Source organism: Scyliorhinus torazame, chromosome 15, assembly GCF_047496885.1.
Source record: "Scyliorhinus torazame isolate Kashiwa2021f chromosome 15, sScyTor2.1, whole genome shotgun sequence".
Taxonomy (NCBI): domain Eukaryota; kingdom Metazoa; phylum Chordata; class Chondrichthyes; order Carcharhiniformes; family Scyliorhinidae; genus Scyliorhinus; species Scyliorhinus torazame.
The window spans coordinates 141979990-141995330 of NC_092721.1; the positions used below are offsets into that span (position 1 = coordinate 141979990).

The following is a 15341-nucleotide window of genomic DNA, read 5'->3' on the forward strand; positions in this document are numbered from 1 at the left end:
CCAATTCACCTAACAAGCACATCTTTTGGGATTTGTGGGAGGAAACCGGAGCACCCGGAGAAAACCCATGTGGACACGGGGAGAATGTGCAGACGCCACATGGACGGTGACCCAAGCCGAGAATCGAACCAGGGTTCCTGGCGCTGTGAAGCAACTGTACTAACCACTGTGATACCGTGCGGCAAATGAACTCTACCTCCTCCTGTGCAAGAGTGAGTTTGATACAATTTAAAGTGGTGCATAGGGGCCACATGACTCAGGCTCGGATGAGTGGGTTTTTTCCGGGAGTAGCAGATGGATGCGAGAAGTGTGGGCGGGGGCCGACGAATCATGCCCACATGTTTTGGAGAAGCAAGGGGTTGGAGAGCTATTGGGAGGCGGTGTTCAGGACCCTCTCGAGAGTGGTAGAGGTTGAGGTGAAGCAGGACCCAACCGTGGCAATCTTTGGGATATTGGAGGTGCAGGAGCTGCTGGAGGGGAAGGGGGCCAATGTTGGAGTATTCACCTATCTGATTGCCTGGCGACAAATTCTTTTGAATTGCAGGTCGGTTACGCCACCGGGGGTTGCAGCATGGTTGGGAGACTTGTACGAGATTCTCAGGTTGGAGAATATCAAATTTGCCTTCAGGGGGTTGGAGGAGAGCTTTGAGGTAAGGTGGCGGCCTTTCATGGCTATATTTGAGGTGCTGTTCATCACGGGGGAGGGCAGGGAGGAGGGGACTCAAAGGGGGAAAATATACGAATTGTATACTTTGTTTTAATTGGATGTAGAATTGACGTTATTGATTGTGTTTGGAGCAAAATATCTTTAAAAAAAGGTTACATCTTTGACTGAAAACCATTTCGCTCTTGCTTCTGGCTGTGGTAGCTCACAAAGCCAAGCAGCCTCTTCTCTCCCTTGATGACACAAAAACTGCATGTCTGAGAAATTCAATTTATTTGTAGAGAAGACTTTAACCTCGTCTCAAAAATAGCTTCCTCTGTCCTCTTCCCCATGGCAACATAGAATCATATAATTTACAGTGCAGAAGGACGCCATTTGGTCCATCGAGTCTGCACCGGCCCTTTTGGAAAGAGCACCGCCTACCTAAGCCCACACCTCTACCCTATCCCCAAAACCCAGTAACCCAACCCAACCTTTTTGGACACTAAGGGCAATTTATCTTGGCCAATCCACCTAACCTACACATCTTTGGACTGTGGGAGGAAACCGGAGCACCCGGAGGAAACCCACACAGACACAGGGAGAATGTGCAGACTCCACACAGACAGTGACTCAAGCTGGGAATCGAACCTGGGACCGTGGAGCTGTGAAGCAACTGTGCTAACCACTGGGCTACCGTGCCCCCTTCACCCTAAATACCTTTCATCTTGGAAGTGAATGCACAGTTTGAAGAACAATTGTTTACAACTCGATACCTACAACTCTTTCTGAGACTTTGGGGAACTCAAAGGGCTTAATAATATGAGATGAAGGGAGAGAGCAGATGGCATACCCCCGCCGGAAACCACGTAAGTATGAAGTCAACTGACTCCTCGGCAAGAAACTCTACGGCAATAAAGTGCTGCAGGGTTCATTAACCAGAGGTGAGTGGGACTTCCACCAAATCAGTCCCCCCGGAGCTGCTGGCCAATCGGATTGGCTGACAGCTCCATCAGTCCCAGCAGCGCCATGAAGCGGCAGTGGTAGCTGCCAGAACTGCAACTGAACAGTGGAACAGCTGAGTCCAGGGTCCTGGGCCAGGAGGGTTTGGGAGCATTAGTGTCTACTTAGAGATGCTGCCACTGTCTCCAAGAGCAAATAGCATGCACCTTCTTCCCAGTAAAACAATGTAAGCCTTCCTCTGATCTCTGACAATCAAACCATCCAAGCTAACTGCCAGGCAGACTGCAGAACAAGTCACATAATCCCCTTTATTTACCCGAAATTAATATAATAATCTTATAAATCTCAGAATTGTAACAGTAAATTTTATAGAGCATCATAAAGGATGAAAGAAAGGTCAGAAGAAATGAGGTTTAGAGAAAGAATTACAGAATGTAAAACCACAGGAGCCAAAAGCACAGTCACCAATGGTGGAGTGAGTGAAAGGTGGGATGACAAGAGGCCAGAATGAAGGAGCGGAGAGATCTCGAAGGGTCGTACAGCTGGTGGAGATTACAGAGATGTAAAATGAAGTGACTGTGGAGGGATTTCAAAAAAAGAGAATTTTAAAAACGTGGCAAACTAACTAGTGAATATATTATTTCCTAAATTCTGTAAAACATCTCAAACTGTTCTGGTCTTCAATCACCTTTTATAAATAAGCATTTATATTTTAAAACGTGTCCTATGGACATCTATGGAGTGACTGCCCTGACAAGAATATTTACACTCCTGGTCTCCCTGTTTAGAAACTCAAATTCTTGTTATTGTGTTCAAGCATCATCCCACCCCTTTCCCCCTCCCCTTCCCCTCCCACCTCCTCTACCATGTCCATGGTCTTACCATATGCTACCTCTGCAACTACATCCAGGCCTACAACGCTCAGGAACTCCATGGTCCTCACATTCTGACCTCTTGTGCAAGTTAATGGCCATTGGGAGCCATGCCTTCTGTTTTCTTAGTCCTGTGCTGTGGAATTTCAGTCCTAAACCTCTCCAACACTTCACCTCTATCTCCTCCTTTTAGATGCTCTTGAAAGCCTCGTTCCTCCATTTTAATGTTTTCTCCTTTTCCCGCCGTGTCAATTCCTTTGTTTGATGTTGACCTCTTGAACTGCCCTGTGACATTTTACTACATGGGTGCAAGTTGCTGCAAAAAAACGTTGCAGATGTTGGAAATTGGACCCCCCCCCCCCCCCCCCAGGAGTTTCTGTAAATGTGCAGTAAATAAATCTGCATCTGTAAAGAAAAAGAAAGGATAAGCTTCTTGGTGTAAATTCTTCAGTTCTGAATGTACCTTTAGTATGTCGATCGCTAAAAGGTCAGAGCCAGGAGTTTAGAAGAAAAATATTGTGGCGGAGAACATGAGTGCTGAATAGAGAATGTAAGATTTATTTTTCATCCCCTTGTTGAGGGAATTGTTAGTGTGGCATTTTGATTAATTGGAGGCACCAGTTTTGAATGTTGACCAGTGGTCCTGGATCCAGGACTCAACAAAAGCCAAAGGTTTAGATACAGCTTTGAGAAAGGGTCTTCATCAGGCAAGTTGACTTGTCTTTTCTATTTACAGATGCTGATTGACTTGCTGTAAATTTCTAGCTCTTCTTTAAATTTCAGGTTATACACATTGATGGATTGTATCACCGTTCTGTTTTATCTATCAACAACAGTTTTATTTCATGGCTAGAATTATTAAACACCCAACAATGAATGAATTTGTTACTTTATATGTCTAAGAAGATTTACATTTGTTGGAAATGGTAATCTTCTGTGGTCTATGTTTCTGTATTGTTTTGCTATTCTAACCCTGGAAGCTAAGAGTACAGTGCTCTCTGCCTGTCACAATTTCAAGCGTTTTACACTAATTAGGTATTAAAAAACTCACTTCTTCTGTTAGTTCCACAACTTTGTCTGAAAACTAATAAAATAATTATATACCAAAGTACAAGGCTCTGCCAGGTGTAGGTAATAGAAAATAGATAAAATGTATCTTATTAGTGACTTATTACTCATCAATAAGCCTTTAAGTTTTAATCAGAGTTGTATTTTTCAAAATTATGAGTGAAAAACTTAATTAAAATTGGAAATGCTTAGTTTGATGTACATATGCCGTGGCCAACACTTGTTTAAATAATTTATACGTTGACTTTTAATTCTAGTTATCATGTAGCCCAGAGTTAGCGCAGTTCTACATATGGCAACGCAAATAGCGTACTCAATATTTATTTCATTTCTTCAAATATATTAAGATTCTTTTTTTCTTATTTTTCCCTCAAAGAAAAAGCCAAACTATGAGTATAAAAATCCAAATGTGACTTCATGAGGTAACCATGGTTCTTGCCCCTTTAAATTACAGTGTTTGGCAATCTAAAAAAAAGCGCAAGACGCTCTACAAGGCTCCGCTCCAATTGCTGCTACATTGTAGCAAAAGGATCCTCTTCGGGAAAGGTTACATTTACGATTTTCGTTTAATGTTTCTCCAGCGATTAAATCGGCGGGTACATGATTTTATGCGTCGTTAATAATTTTGATTCCAGTGGAACACTTCACTCCACGATCAAACCACTAGAGCAGCATCAATTTAAGGACACTTCCCAAGACTTGCTTTCAGGAGCTGGGTGATCGTTTTGGGCAGTTTTGTGCAGAGCGAGACAACATTCCAGCGAAATAAAAAGAAAGATTAAAAATGAAACATGTCAAATTGCCATGGAAAGGAATCGTGTGGAAGATATTGACAGAAGGACAAAGTATCCAGGCAAAAGAAGCAGTGGGGCAAATGCAATGCTCTCCAGTAGTTTTTTGAATAAAACATTCAAGGCAAGTGTGGTCATTATTGAGTAGAACAAAGATCATTATGCAAATTATAGTAAGGAGATGATTCAGCCTAAACATCCAGATTTGGATAGAAAGCTACTGAAGAAAGTGAATCAAGATACAAACACACGCACACACAAAGAATATTACAGAATGCTCCGAATATTGCTCTACAGCGACTTCTAGCGAAAGTACTGCAATCCTTGAGCCGAACCTCCTGCCAGTTCGCATTGCTGCTTTCAGCCGACCCCATTCCCACATCTTGTTAAGGCCGTGACTTAATGAAGGACTAACATTTCTCAACTGCCGATTTTAATTTTAACACTTCTCTACCACCCCACTCTCCCGCTGGACAGTCTTTATTCCCGAAACAGCAAATTATTCCAAACAAAATACTCAGGACCGCAAATTAACGCGTGGGCTATCCTGGGTCCTAGTGCCCGGAACACAGTGCGTGCTCGCTGACTCGCCAAAGTTACATCAGTTTCATTCGGATATCGATGTGCTTCTAATTTACATATTATAATTTGTTAAGGCAGCAAAACGATTGCCGGGACCTAATTCATTAACATACTTAATGGATCCTTTAACAAGCATTCTCATTATTACTTTTTTTTAAAAATGTCCAATCTTGCTTAACTTACTATTTGCCACACGAGATTGTTCGGGCAGATATCTAAGTCAATAATACATCTCCAACCTTGCCTTACTTAGAAATGTCGCATCTCACTGATCGCATCGAACATCTTACTTTCCATCCTGTCTCCATCATTCCATTTATTGTCAAATATGAATCACCTTCAATCCAGGCCCATTTTCGGGGTATTTTTATAGGTAAGCAATTGTGGTGAGTAATATAATTCCTGAAATGCATTATATTATTAAGTCGGGCGTACAGCGGCAGTATCTTAGGGGTACCCAAATCTACTAGACCGCAGGGTTTCTAAACCAAATGCAATTAACGCGATAGAATAGCTAACCTGTGCTTGGACGCTTTTACTAGTCTAGATTAATTGATGAAGGTAGCTGGCAATTTTCAGGCATCTCCCTGTCTAATGCTTACAACACTATAGCTTCATGAAGTAGCTGAGAGAAGAGATATTTGATGCAGACCTACCCGCTTGGGCAGCGGCAATCCCTGTAAATGAGGAAGTGTGCAGGTAAAACTGTGTTCGAGTTGTTAAAAAAACAGTATATTGATTCTGCCAATTGTTAAGGGTAAACATGATCTCGATCTCTATGATTCTGCTTTATTTGAGGACGAATCCAGGAGCTCAGTGATATTAAAAATAATCTAATGTCACTGATCGCTGACAACACCACTTAAAAGTACTATTCAGGTAAAGGCCATCTTTATCAGCTGCGAGCGAAAAGTTTAATTGATAGAGAAATCAGTATCTGTGTCCGACTTGGTTTGAACGGCTCAACACATTATTGTAGATTTCAGTCTGTAAATCAAACGTTTGATCATCAGGGGCGGTAATTTAGAACTGACACATGAATACACACGTTATTGTAGATTTCAATAGGGCTCAACACACTGCTTCAAGTAGTTACATTCATCCATGGGCACTAGGACCGAGAAGGAGCCTATATGTCGCTGGTAAGACTACCTTAAACCCAACCCATGCCTGCTTTTCTGCGCCACTCTGCGTGCTTCATGGAGAGTATAGTTCAGACGCAGATAGTACACACATTTCACAGTGGGGTCTGCGTAAGGAACACCTGTTTCAAGGCAGCCAGCAACACAGCATTGGACTTGCAGATCTTTCTGCTGATGAAGGCGTGTGCCTGAAGCCTCAGACACTCGCCTGGTCTTCCTCAAGTCTTTGGATAATAAAAAGGTGACGTTTGGGAAAAAAAATAAGATCAAAGTTTTTGGATTGCCCCAGCGAGCAACGTGCGATCTATATTTCTCAAGGATTCATGCAGATGTATGCAGTGTTTTATAGAGTAAAAAAAAAACAGCGCATGCCTTTCTGGAGTCAGAATCCATAAATTCTGACGTAGCCTTGTTCATCTAAAAAAAATCCAATAACGCCGGGTTTTAAGTTGCTATGACCATCGTTATCTTCTTCCAATGGAGAAACTGCGAATTTTTATTCTCAATGCAGCTGGATCGCCTGAAGATCAAACAGCCTGCTAGACCTGGGATTATTTAAAAAAACAATATGTTAATGTGTGAGTATAAAGTGGTGGTTTCGTAGACTACAGTGATTGACCTTGAACCTGGCCCAAAGCAAAACAGCATCTCACTTTTTTATGTATGTTTTAATGGATTGCAGTCAAAACAATTCATTCTAAAAGAAACAAAAAGAGGAAATCACAAGAGAAATCAATTTGGGCTGACTGACACCTATATTATTATTATTCTTGTTTTTTTTTTGTTGTTATTATCAGAAACAGAATCGCCGGCGGCGACTGATGGCTCCGTTAGGTGAAGTTGGGAACTATCTTGGTGTCCAGGATGCAATACCTTTTGGGAATGTGCCCGTTTTACCGGTGGATAACCCGGTTCTCCTGAGTGATCATCTCGGGCAGTCCGAGGGGGGTTTGAGCAGGGGCTCAGTCACGGACCTGGCTCACTTAAAGGGGATTCTCAGGCGGAGACAGCTCTACTGCAGGACTGGCTTTCACTTAGAGATTTTTCCTAATGGAACTATCCAGGGAACCAGACAGGATCACAGTCGATTTGGTAAGTAGAAGAGAGACAAAGCACCTAATTGCCCTTAAGTAGGTCATAAAAGAAGTGCCTTAAAATTTCTCCCTACTTCTCGTGGCAATGCTGAATGGAAGATTTTAATGCACCGCAGCTCTGTGAGGCGAGCAGATAGCAGTGGGAACGTATTTTGATTCCTATAACGTGATCCAAGAATATCAGACATGACTAAATGATAGGATCATCGCATTAATTTGGGTGTACAGTCGTTATGGTAATCCATTATAAATATATCCGCCTGTCTATATCTATCTGTTTACATGACGATCTTGCGTACATTTCGTTTAGATAGATAACTTTCACAAATGATAGGCTGCGGGAAATGGACAGGCTAGATGATATGGATCTGACTATGTATATGCAATAGGAAAACAGATTGTGACTAATGGTGCAGTGAACTACAGTAACCACACAGGATCATGAATTTAGGTGCATAGCTATTGGGCGATGACTAAGATGCGCTTAAATCGGCAATATGTGTCTGTGGCCGTCCATCTATCTACCTGTCCCTGCGACCCGTTAAAATATCATTTACTGGGCCGTCAGGCTGGAAAGTGATTTAAAATGTTCACGGTTAGAGCCTACAGACAGAGCTGCCCCATTTGCACAAATCGAGCTGGACAGGTAAGCGCTGCAAAGCGGTGGGGCTGTGCTGTCAAAGTTGGACCTGGATTGCAAACGCAGTGGATTGCTGCAATCATATGACTGGGTGGTGGAGGTGATTGTTGGGGAGATCACCGCAAAGAGCAAGTTAACACATCGCCATACATTATTAATCAGACAGCCTCCTCGATCTATGTCTTTGGAAAATGCACAGGAGGCGATTCAGCCACGTGTGCACGATGACCTCGCCGTGCATTGTTCGCCCCTATAGTTGATTGAAAGGCGTTTGAACATCAAAAAGCATCAATCCTGCTCACAAGGGGGTAGATTGAGAGTTTTCTCTTCCCCCCCCCCCCCCCGGGCTCTGGCCGAGCCTCTGCCTCTGGGTTCACGCCTCCAGCAGGTGTCTGTACGGCGGCCGCACTGCTACAGTTCTAGAGAGGCAGAGATTCCGCCGGGTCCTAACGCATGCCGAGTCCACCTGACCACGCGAACAAATGCTTTTGGGGAGAGAAAGTCATTATTGCAGCGGGATATCTTTCTCAAATACAACGATGGGCATGTTGTATATTAGACAAATCCCTAATATGAAAGCGGAGATTAACACTTAAAACTAGAACTGCTGCAACGATTATTATCTATACTCAAACACAGGAGAACGTATTGACAAAAATCCATAGTACATTTGAAAAGGGCTTAGGACACGATACCATATTTTTGAAAAGTAGACGTTTAAAAAAATAGATATATATTTTCCAATAGTAAGGTGACATTCGACACAGAGAGCTACTCCAGTCATCCTATTTCGCGGGTGGGCCAGAGTGGGAGGCGGGGAGCGGGGGTTAAAGCAGAAACTGAATGTGGGAAGTTTGACCCTTGTGGGAGCTGAAGAATATAACAGCTCCCCCCGCCCTCCACCACCCACATTCCTGAGTTCACCCATTTCGGTGTAGAAGTCTGCTTTTCCTTTGCACAGACTTAATGCCTTTCCAGGCCAATGTGTCCGCACACAATATTTTGCCTGTCCTGTCAGTTTTTCTTCGAGGATTTTCTCCTTTTTCTTTTACTTTAGTGAATGTCTAAATGCTTTGTTTCTCCTCATACCTGCCACTACACGATTCAGAATACCCTCTATGTGTTAATGCCTTGCGCTGCTGGTGTCTCCTTTACTGCAGTGTCTCCTCCCGCGCCTACCTTGGCGCTGGGTTGCACGCACTTTGCTACATTTCACAAGCTGCTATGTTCAGTTCAAACCCATACCCGTTTGGACGTGACGGATGCATTCTTTATTTTTTTTAAACTCGCCCATGCTCTCTTTTTTGTAAATCGAGACGTTGGCTATCACAATCGTTCTTTACTTTCTGAATCTTATCCTGAAGGTCATAGTTTGCCAGCAAGCCGATGAACAAGAGGGCACTGCAGTGAGTGAAAATGACAAGTCGGTCAAGTGACTTGTATTCGAATCGATTTCATTTGAATCGACTGGGGATTTATTGTGCGAGGGCTGCTGTTAATAAAAATGCACACACTATATTTGAAAATTAACACTCAAGGGCACCGGAGAAAAAGGGTTGATATTCCGGGATCACTGCTGGGCGAGGGAGGCGAGAGTGGGATGATATGGCACATCTGATCAGTGTTGTTTCATGAAATACCCACAAATTCAGTCCAGCAAGGTGTGATCGCCCCTCCGAAGATAAACCCCATTGACATAGTAACTTTCAAAGATGGTCGAAGTAGAGGCACTGTTTCCGAATCTTACATTGTCACTTTACAGGTTGACATTTACTAGGTTATTCGGTGCCATCTCATACACTTTGAGCCACTCTCCTCCTCAAAGTAGGCAATTAAATGTTAGTACCAATCATGTCGGATGTTTATTGCATGTGGGGCTGGTTTAATGTTTAACCCGCAGCACAATCGCTTTCCATAAAATAATTATTACGATCAGTTTAGCTGCAAACTCTAAAATGAGCTGCTCTTTTAAGCGTGCAATGTTGCGGTTTGGTGAGTGCGTTGCCAAAAATACACTTGCGGGGCGGGGGGAGAGACGGGGGTGTTGGCCGCTACGTTTTGCCAAATGTGCAGCATTTTTTCCTTCAAGGTCTCAATCGCTCGATATGCATCAGTAGATGCATCGTATCCCTCGTCTAATTGTGGAGTTCATGCTGCAAACGGCGCATACGTTTAATGTTTAATGTAACATTCTTCGATTGAGGACACTTTCCAGATTGAACTCCACTGGGACATTCAAGAACTGGAAAGTGTAGGCGTATCTTTTGTGTCAGCAAAACTACAGCGCACAAAAGCTGACGAAATATTCAGCAGATGGACGTGTTCGGAATAAATGCCACCTTTTAAATTAGAATTAATTCCCAATTTCATAGACTGATCTTTGAAGTCTCAACCTCAACTTTTTCTTTAGCCTCATTGTTGATCTCCCGAATTCCAAACTCCAAACACACCCCGGAACATGTAGCCCCGGTTGAAATGGGGAGAAAACATTGCAATGCCTTTGCCACTTGCAGTGGTTGAGGGAGACTTAAGGCTGGAACCAAAGACTGTGAAGATCTCGGTAACTTGGACGGCGCTAGGACCACGAAGGAGACATGGGTTTATTACGGGGGCGGTCCAGGTTTAATACCTTTGTAATGTGTGTATTACATTTTGTTTTCCTCCACTGCCGTTATTCGTTCGACCATATGTTTTCAATTAGCTAGAGTTATCCTCCTATAGATACACTTAATTACATGTTAGCAGATTATTTAGTCCAGCATTGGTATACAATGGGAACAATAAGACTAGACGCGCCCAAGTCATTCATCATTTATGCCTTCACTGAAAGTAAGGACGCAGGCGTTCTGTGCTCTCACTCCATTTTTTTTGTTGAAAGTCGCGGATTCTGTGCTGACTGTTGTAATATACTGGGTGTGGCATAGATAATCTCCACACTAGAGTCAGTGTTATGTGTTCTCAATACACGGTGACAAGGGCTGAAATCAATGGCATGCGGGAGCAGTGTGTTGTGGGAGAGAGGCTGGCTTCATTCTAACTTCTGAAGGAACCGACCCCCCCCCCCCCCCCCCCCAAACAAGCTCAAGGTGTCAGCTGAAAAAATATCACCCAGAAGCTTTGCCAGCCAGGCTCTGCAGTTGTCACGCCAATCATTTCCGGAGCATCACAAGTAATATTTGAAGAAAAGGCTAAGGCGGCTATTCTCGTGGTGCACCACCCTCCTTTCACTATTTGAAGGCATGCTTGCCATGTTTAAAGATGCTGAGAACCAGCCCTCGTTCAATCCCCCCCCCCCCCCTCCGCGAATTAACACATTGGCTATAATTTCAATTGTGTGTGGTCGAAATCTACCCACAAGGCAATACCACAACATTCTACATCTCCCCTCTCACCCTCCCTCCTTTCCTGGTCAATTCTGCTTTCACCTGGGTGAACAGAAGAGGTTTCCTACTCCCTGACCACCAGTGAGGTTGCTTTTTGCCAGCTAAGAGCTATGGTAAAGCCACAGACTGTGTATTCCCTCCCTCGCTCTTTAAGGAGGGAGTTGGCCTCCACTTGGTGCCTATCTTAGCAGGATCGTTTAGATTGGGAACTCTGAGTTCCTCATTCCATGGCATTGTATTTGATGGTTTATCATGTTGTGAAACTGGACTGATTCCAACTACATCAATATTTGTAACATTTTGCAATTTGGTTTTGGGTGGAGAGGTTTTCATCCAAGTGACTGACTTCAAGCATTTTTAGTTTTTTTTGTGGCCATATTGAATTATTGAGCATTCACTTTTTCAGGTTGGAATGAGGCCAATATTTCACTCACAGTATAATGCAACTTGTGACTTTTACCAATCACGGAACAAACCTGGGCTGACTGAATGGCTTGGGACCATATCACTTTTTATAATTTCCTGTTGAGCCTTTTGGGGAGCTCCGCAATTTATAATATATAAATTGTACTGTTATGCATAAGGTAGCCATGAATAATTGGATAGCGTGTCCTGATCTCAGCTGTCCTTGTTGCAAAAGGACAACAGATGGATGTCCGGCTCATGCCAGGAAGGGTGTTGGCAGAAATGGAGAGATAAAATATGAAACTTAGTCATCCTGGACTCCAGGTTAACCTCATACATCCGAGTAGTCAATTATGAAGCTATTTCAATAGAGAAATTAAATCATAGAAACTTACAACACAGAAGGAGGCCATTTGACCCATCATGTCAATACTGGCTCTCTGAAAGAGCATTTGTGTTTATTTTCCCAATCCCTGCTTAATTTCATAGACCTCTCATGTTCTTCATCCTTGAGTACCTGCCCAATTCCATTTAAAACATTTTTCCAGAATCATCTTCAACCATCTTTTCAGCTGTTCCAGATCCCAACTACTTGAGTGAAAAAGGTTCTCATATCCCATCTAGATCTTTTAAAATTATTTTGAACCATGACCTCTAGCTTTTGACCCATCATTTGAGGTCATTTATTCCCCTATTTACTCTGTGAAAACCTCCTCATCATGATGATTATTATACCCCTTCTTAACCTACTCTGTTCCAAGGGGAACAGTCCTAACCTTGCCATTCTCTTCTAATAACTGAAGTTCCTAATCTTTGGTATTAAGCTGGGAAACGTCCCCTGTATCCTTTCTACTGCCTTTCCATCTGTCTTGAACTGTGATGTCCATAATTGTCTATGATACTGTGGCTGAGGCCTGACCAGTGATTTATGAAGTTCCAGCAATTTTTTTTATATTCTATTCCTTTATTTATAAACCCAAGTTACCCTTATTCCTTTTTAATTACTTTATCAACTTGCCTTGCCACCTCAATGATTTATGTACATGGGCACCAAAGTATCTGTTTCTGCTCATCTATACTTTTGAAAATTATGGCATTTATAGGATCCTTTCCTTCCATATTTCTCCTCCCAAAGTTGATTACTTTACCTTTCTCTGCATTGAACTCCAGACTTATGACCATTTCACCAAGTGGTCTAGATCATCCTGAAGTCTATAACTGTCCTCATCATGACCCACTGCTTTGCCAAGTTTTGTATCATCTGCAAACTTTATAATGTTTCCTTACACCTGAGTTGAGGTTGTTTATAAAAGTTGCGAAGAGTAACCAACACTGACTCTTGGGATGCACCACTCCAGGACAACCCCTGGTCTAAATAACACACACGCATGCAATGCTTTACTTCCAGTATCTGAGCCAATCTTGTATCCAGACTGTCATTTTCTCCCCAATACCATCAGCTCCCATCTTCTTAATAAGCTTCCAATAGCCCATCGATACATTTACTGCACTACTTTGATCAATCTCCTCTATTAGCTTGTCAGATCATTTAATCAAGGTAACCAGACACCATTTACCTTTCACAAATCCATGATCTAGATTGGCCCATACCTTGTCAAATAAAAGTTTATTTTTCCTGGATTATCCCTCTCCTCTTTCTTCAACAGTTAATATAACATTAGCAAACTTTTTCCAGTGCTACTGCTGTATCTAATGAGGATTGAAAGATTGTGACAAATGCTTCTTCTATTTTTGCCATTGCTTCTTTCAGCAATGTAAGATGCATTCTGACCAGATAGCTTACCAACTTTCAGGAATGAAGTCAGTATCTCTTCTCTGTTATTATTCTATCCATAATTTCCCTCTCATTTAGTGTAGCCTTCACATCATTCACTTTCTTCGTAAAGGTAGATGCAGAATACTCTTTTAATACTTTTCCTCTGCCTTCACATGAAGATTTCTCTTTTGGTCCTGAGTAGACCTGACTTTTTTTCGAGCAAAATACTTAGGACTTTATGTGTTTCTAAAATATTTTAGGGTTCAATTTAATGTTGCTTGCTAATATTTTCTCACAACCTCCTGCATTAATCTTTTCAATTTGCTCTTGTACTTTCTGGTTATTAACTACAACCTGTTCCTGATATTTTCCATAAACCTATTTTCTCTGTTGTATTTTAATTTCTATTTCCTTTGTCACAGAGGACGTTTGGGCTATGGATACTTATCCTTTTCCATCTAAGGAACATGCCTTCTTTGTACTTGAACCGTCTCTTCTTAAACACCTTCCATTGCTCTGTTCTGCTGTCCTCTTGAGATGCCTTTCCCAACCTACTTTTGCTAGGTCCCTTCTTAAATCAATGAAATGAACTTTCCATCAATTAAGAGTTTTTGCCTTCAGTAGTTTCTGGTCCCTTTGATCTAATTTAAACTGAATTATGCTAGATGATCAGTCTTTGGTCAGTCTAGGTCAGTCTTTGCTAGATGATCCCCTATTGTAACAGAGTTCTCTGGCCCTGCTTTATTTCCCAGAACCAGATCAAACATCGTTCCTTCCTTGTTTAACTGGAAACATAGTGATGAAGAAAGGCCTCCTGTGTACAAATGGGCAGCATGGTAGCACAGTGATTAGTACTGCTGCTTCACAGCGCTCGGGGTCCCAGGTTTGATTCCCGCCTGGGTCACTGTCTGTGCAGATTCTGCAAGTTCTCCCTGTGTCTGCGTGGGTTTCCTCCGGGCGCTCCGGTTTCCTCCCACAAGACCTGAAAGACGTGGGGTGGGATTCTCCCGTAATCGGCGGGGCAGGCCGTACTGGCGCCAAAGAGTGGCGCGAACCACTCTGGCGTCAGGCCGCCCGGAAGGTACGGAATCCTCCGCACTTCCGGGGGCTAGGCCGGCGCTGGAGTGATTGGCGCTGCGCCAACTGGCGCCGAAGGGCCTCCGGTGGCCGGCGCGAGTTGGCGCATGAGCAGGAGCGCCAGCGGGTTCTGGCGCTTGCGCAGAACCGCTGGCGTGATTCCTGCGCATGCACAGGGGGTTTCTTCTCTGCGCCGGTCATGGCGGAGCCTTACAGGAGCCATGTGGAGGGAAAGAGTGCCCCCACGGCAAAGGCCCACCCGCAGATCTGTGGGCCCCGATTGCGGGCCAGGCCACCTGGGGCCGGATCCCCTGACGCCCCCCCCACGAGGACTCCGCAAGCCGCCCTCAAAGCCAGGTCCCGCCGGTATGGACCTTGTCTAATCCACGCCCAGCCCATTGGTACCCGGAGAATAGCCGGGGGGGGGGGGGGGACTGCCAACGGCCCCCAATCTGCGCATCGCGATCCCCGCCCCCTCCCAAAAGCCGGCGGCGGAGAATTCGGCAGCCGGCGTTGGAGCGGCGGGGCGCGATTCACGCCGCTCCCGGCGATTCTCTGACACGGCGGGGGCCGGAGAATCCCGCCCGCGCTATTAGGTATTTTGGACATTTTGAATTCTCCCTCAGTGTACCGGACAGGCACTGGAAGTGATGACTAGGGGCTTTTCACAGTAACTTCATTGCAGTGTTAATGTAAGCCTACTTGTGACACTAATAAAGATTATATATATCATTATTAGAAATTCTTCTGCTTGGCACTATGTTTCACTCAATCTACTAATAGTACCAGCTCTATTTCTGTTAATGCTTTTGAAATTTGTTAACAGATTTGCTTACCTATCTCCTCATTGTTAGGAGCTCTATAAAAAAACTCCCAACAATGTATCAGTTCCCCTGTTTCTTAA

General features: G+C 43.6%; 1 protein-coding gene across 2 annotated transcripts in view; it reads left to right on the forward strand.

Moving 5' to 3' along the window:
• The first annotated feature begins 6129 nt into the window (after positions 1-6129).
• LOC140391868 (fibroblast growth factor 9) overlaps positions 6130-15341 on the forward strand; it is a 113992-nt gene continuing 104780 nt past the window's right edge. The window contains exons 1-2 of one of the 2 annotated variants that reach the window (XM_072476852.1): positions 6130-6302; positions 6859-7153. In XM_072476852.1, coding sequence (XP_072332953.1) covers positions 6883-7153 — 271 coding nt within the window. In that variant the 5' untranslated portion in view covers positions 6130-6302; positions 6859-6882. Of the gene's footprint in view, positions 6640-6858; positions 7154-15341 lie in introns of both variants that reach the window. The other variant, XM_072476851.1, reaches the window with a different exon arrangement.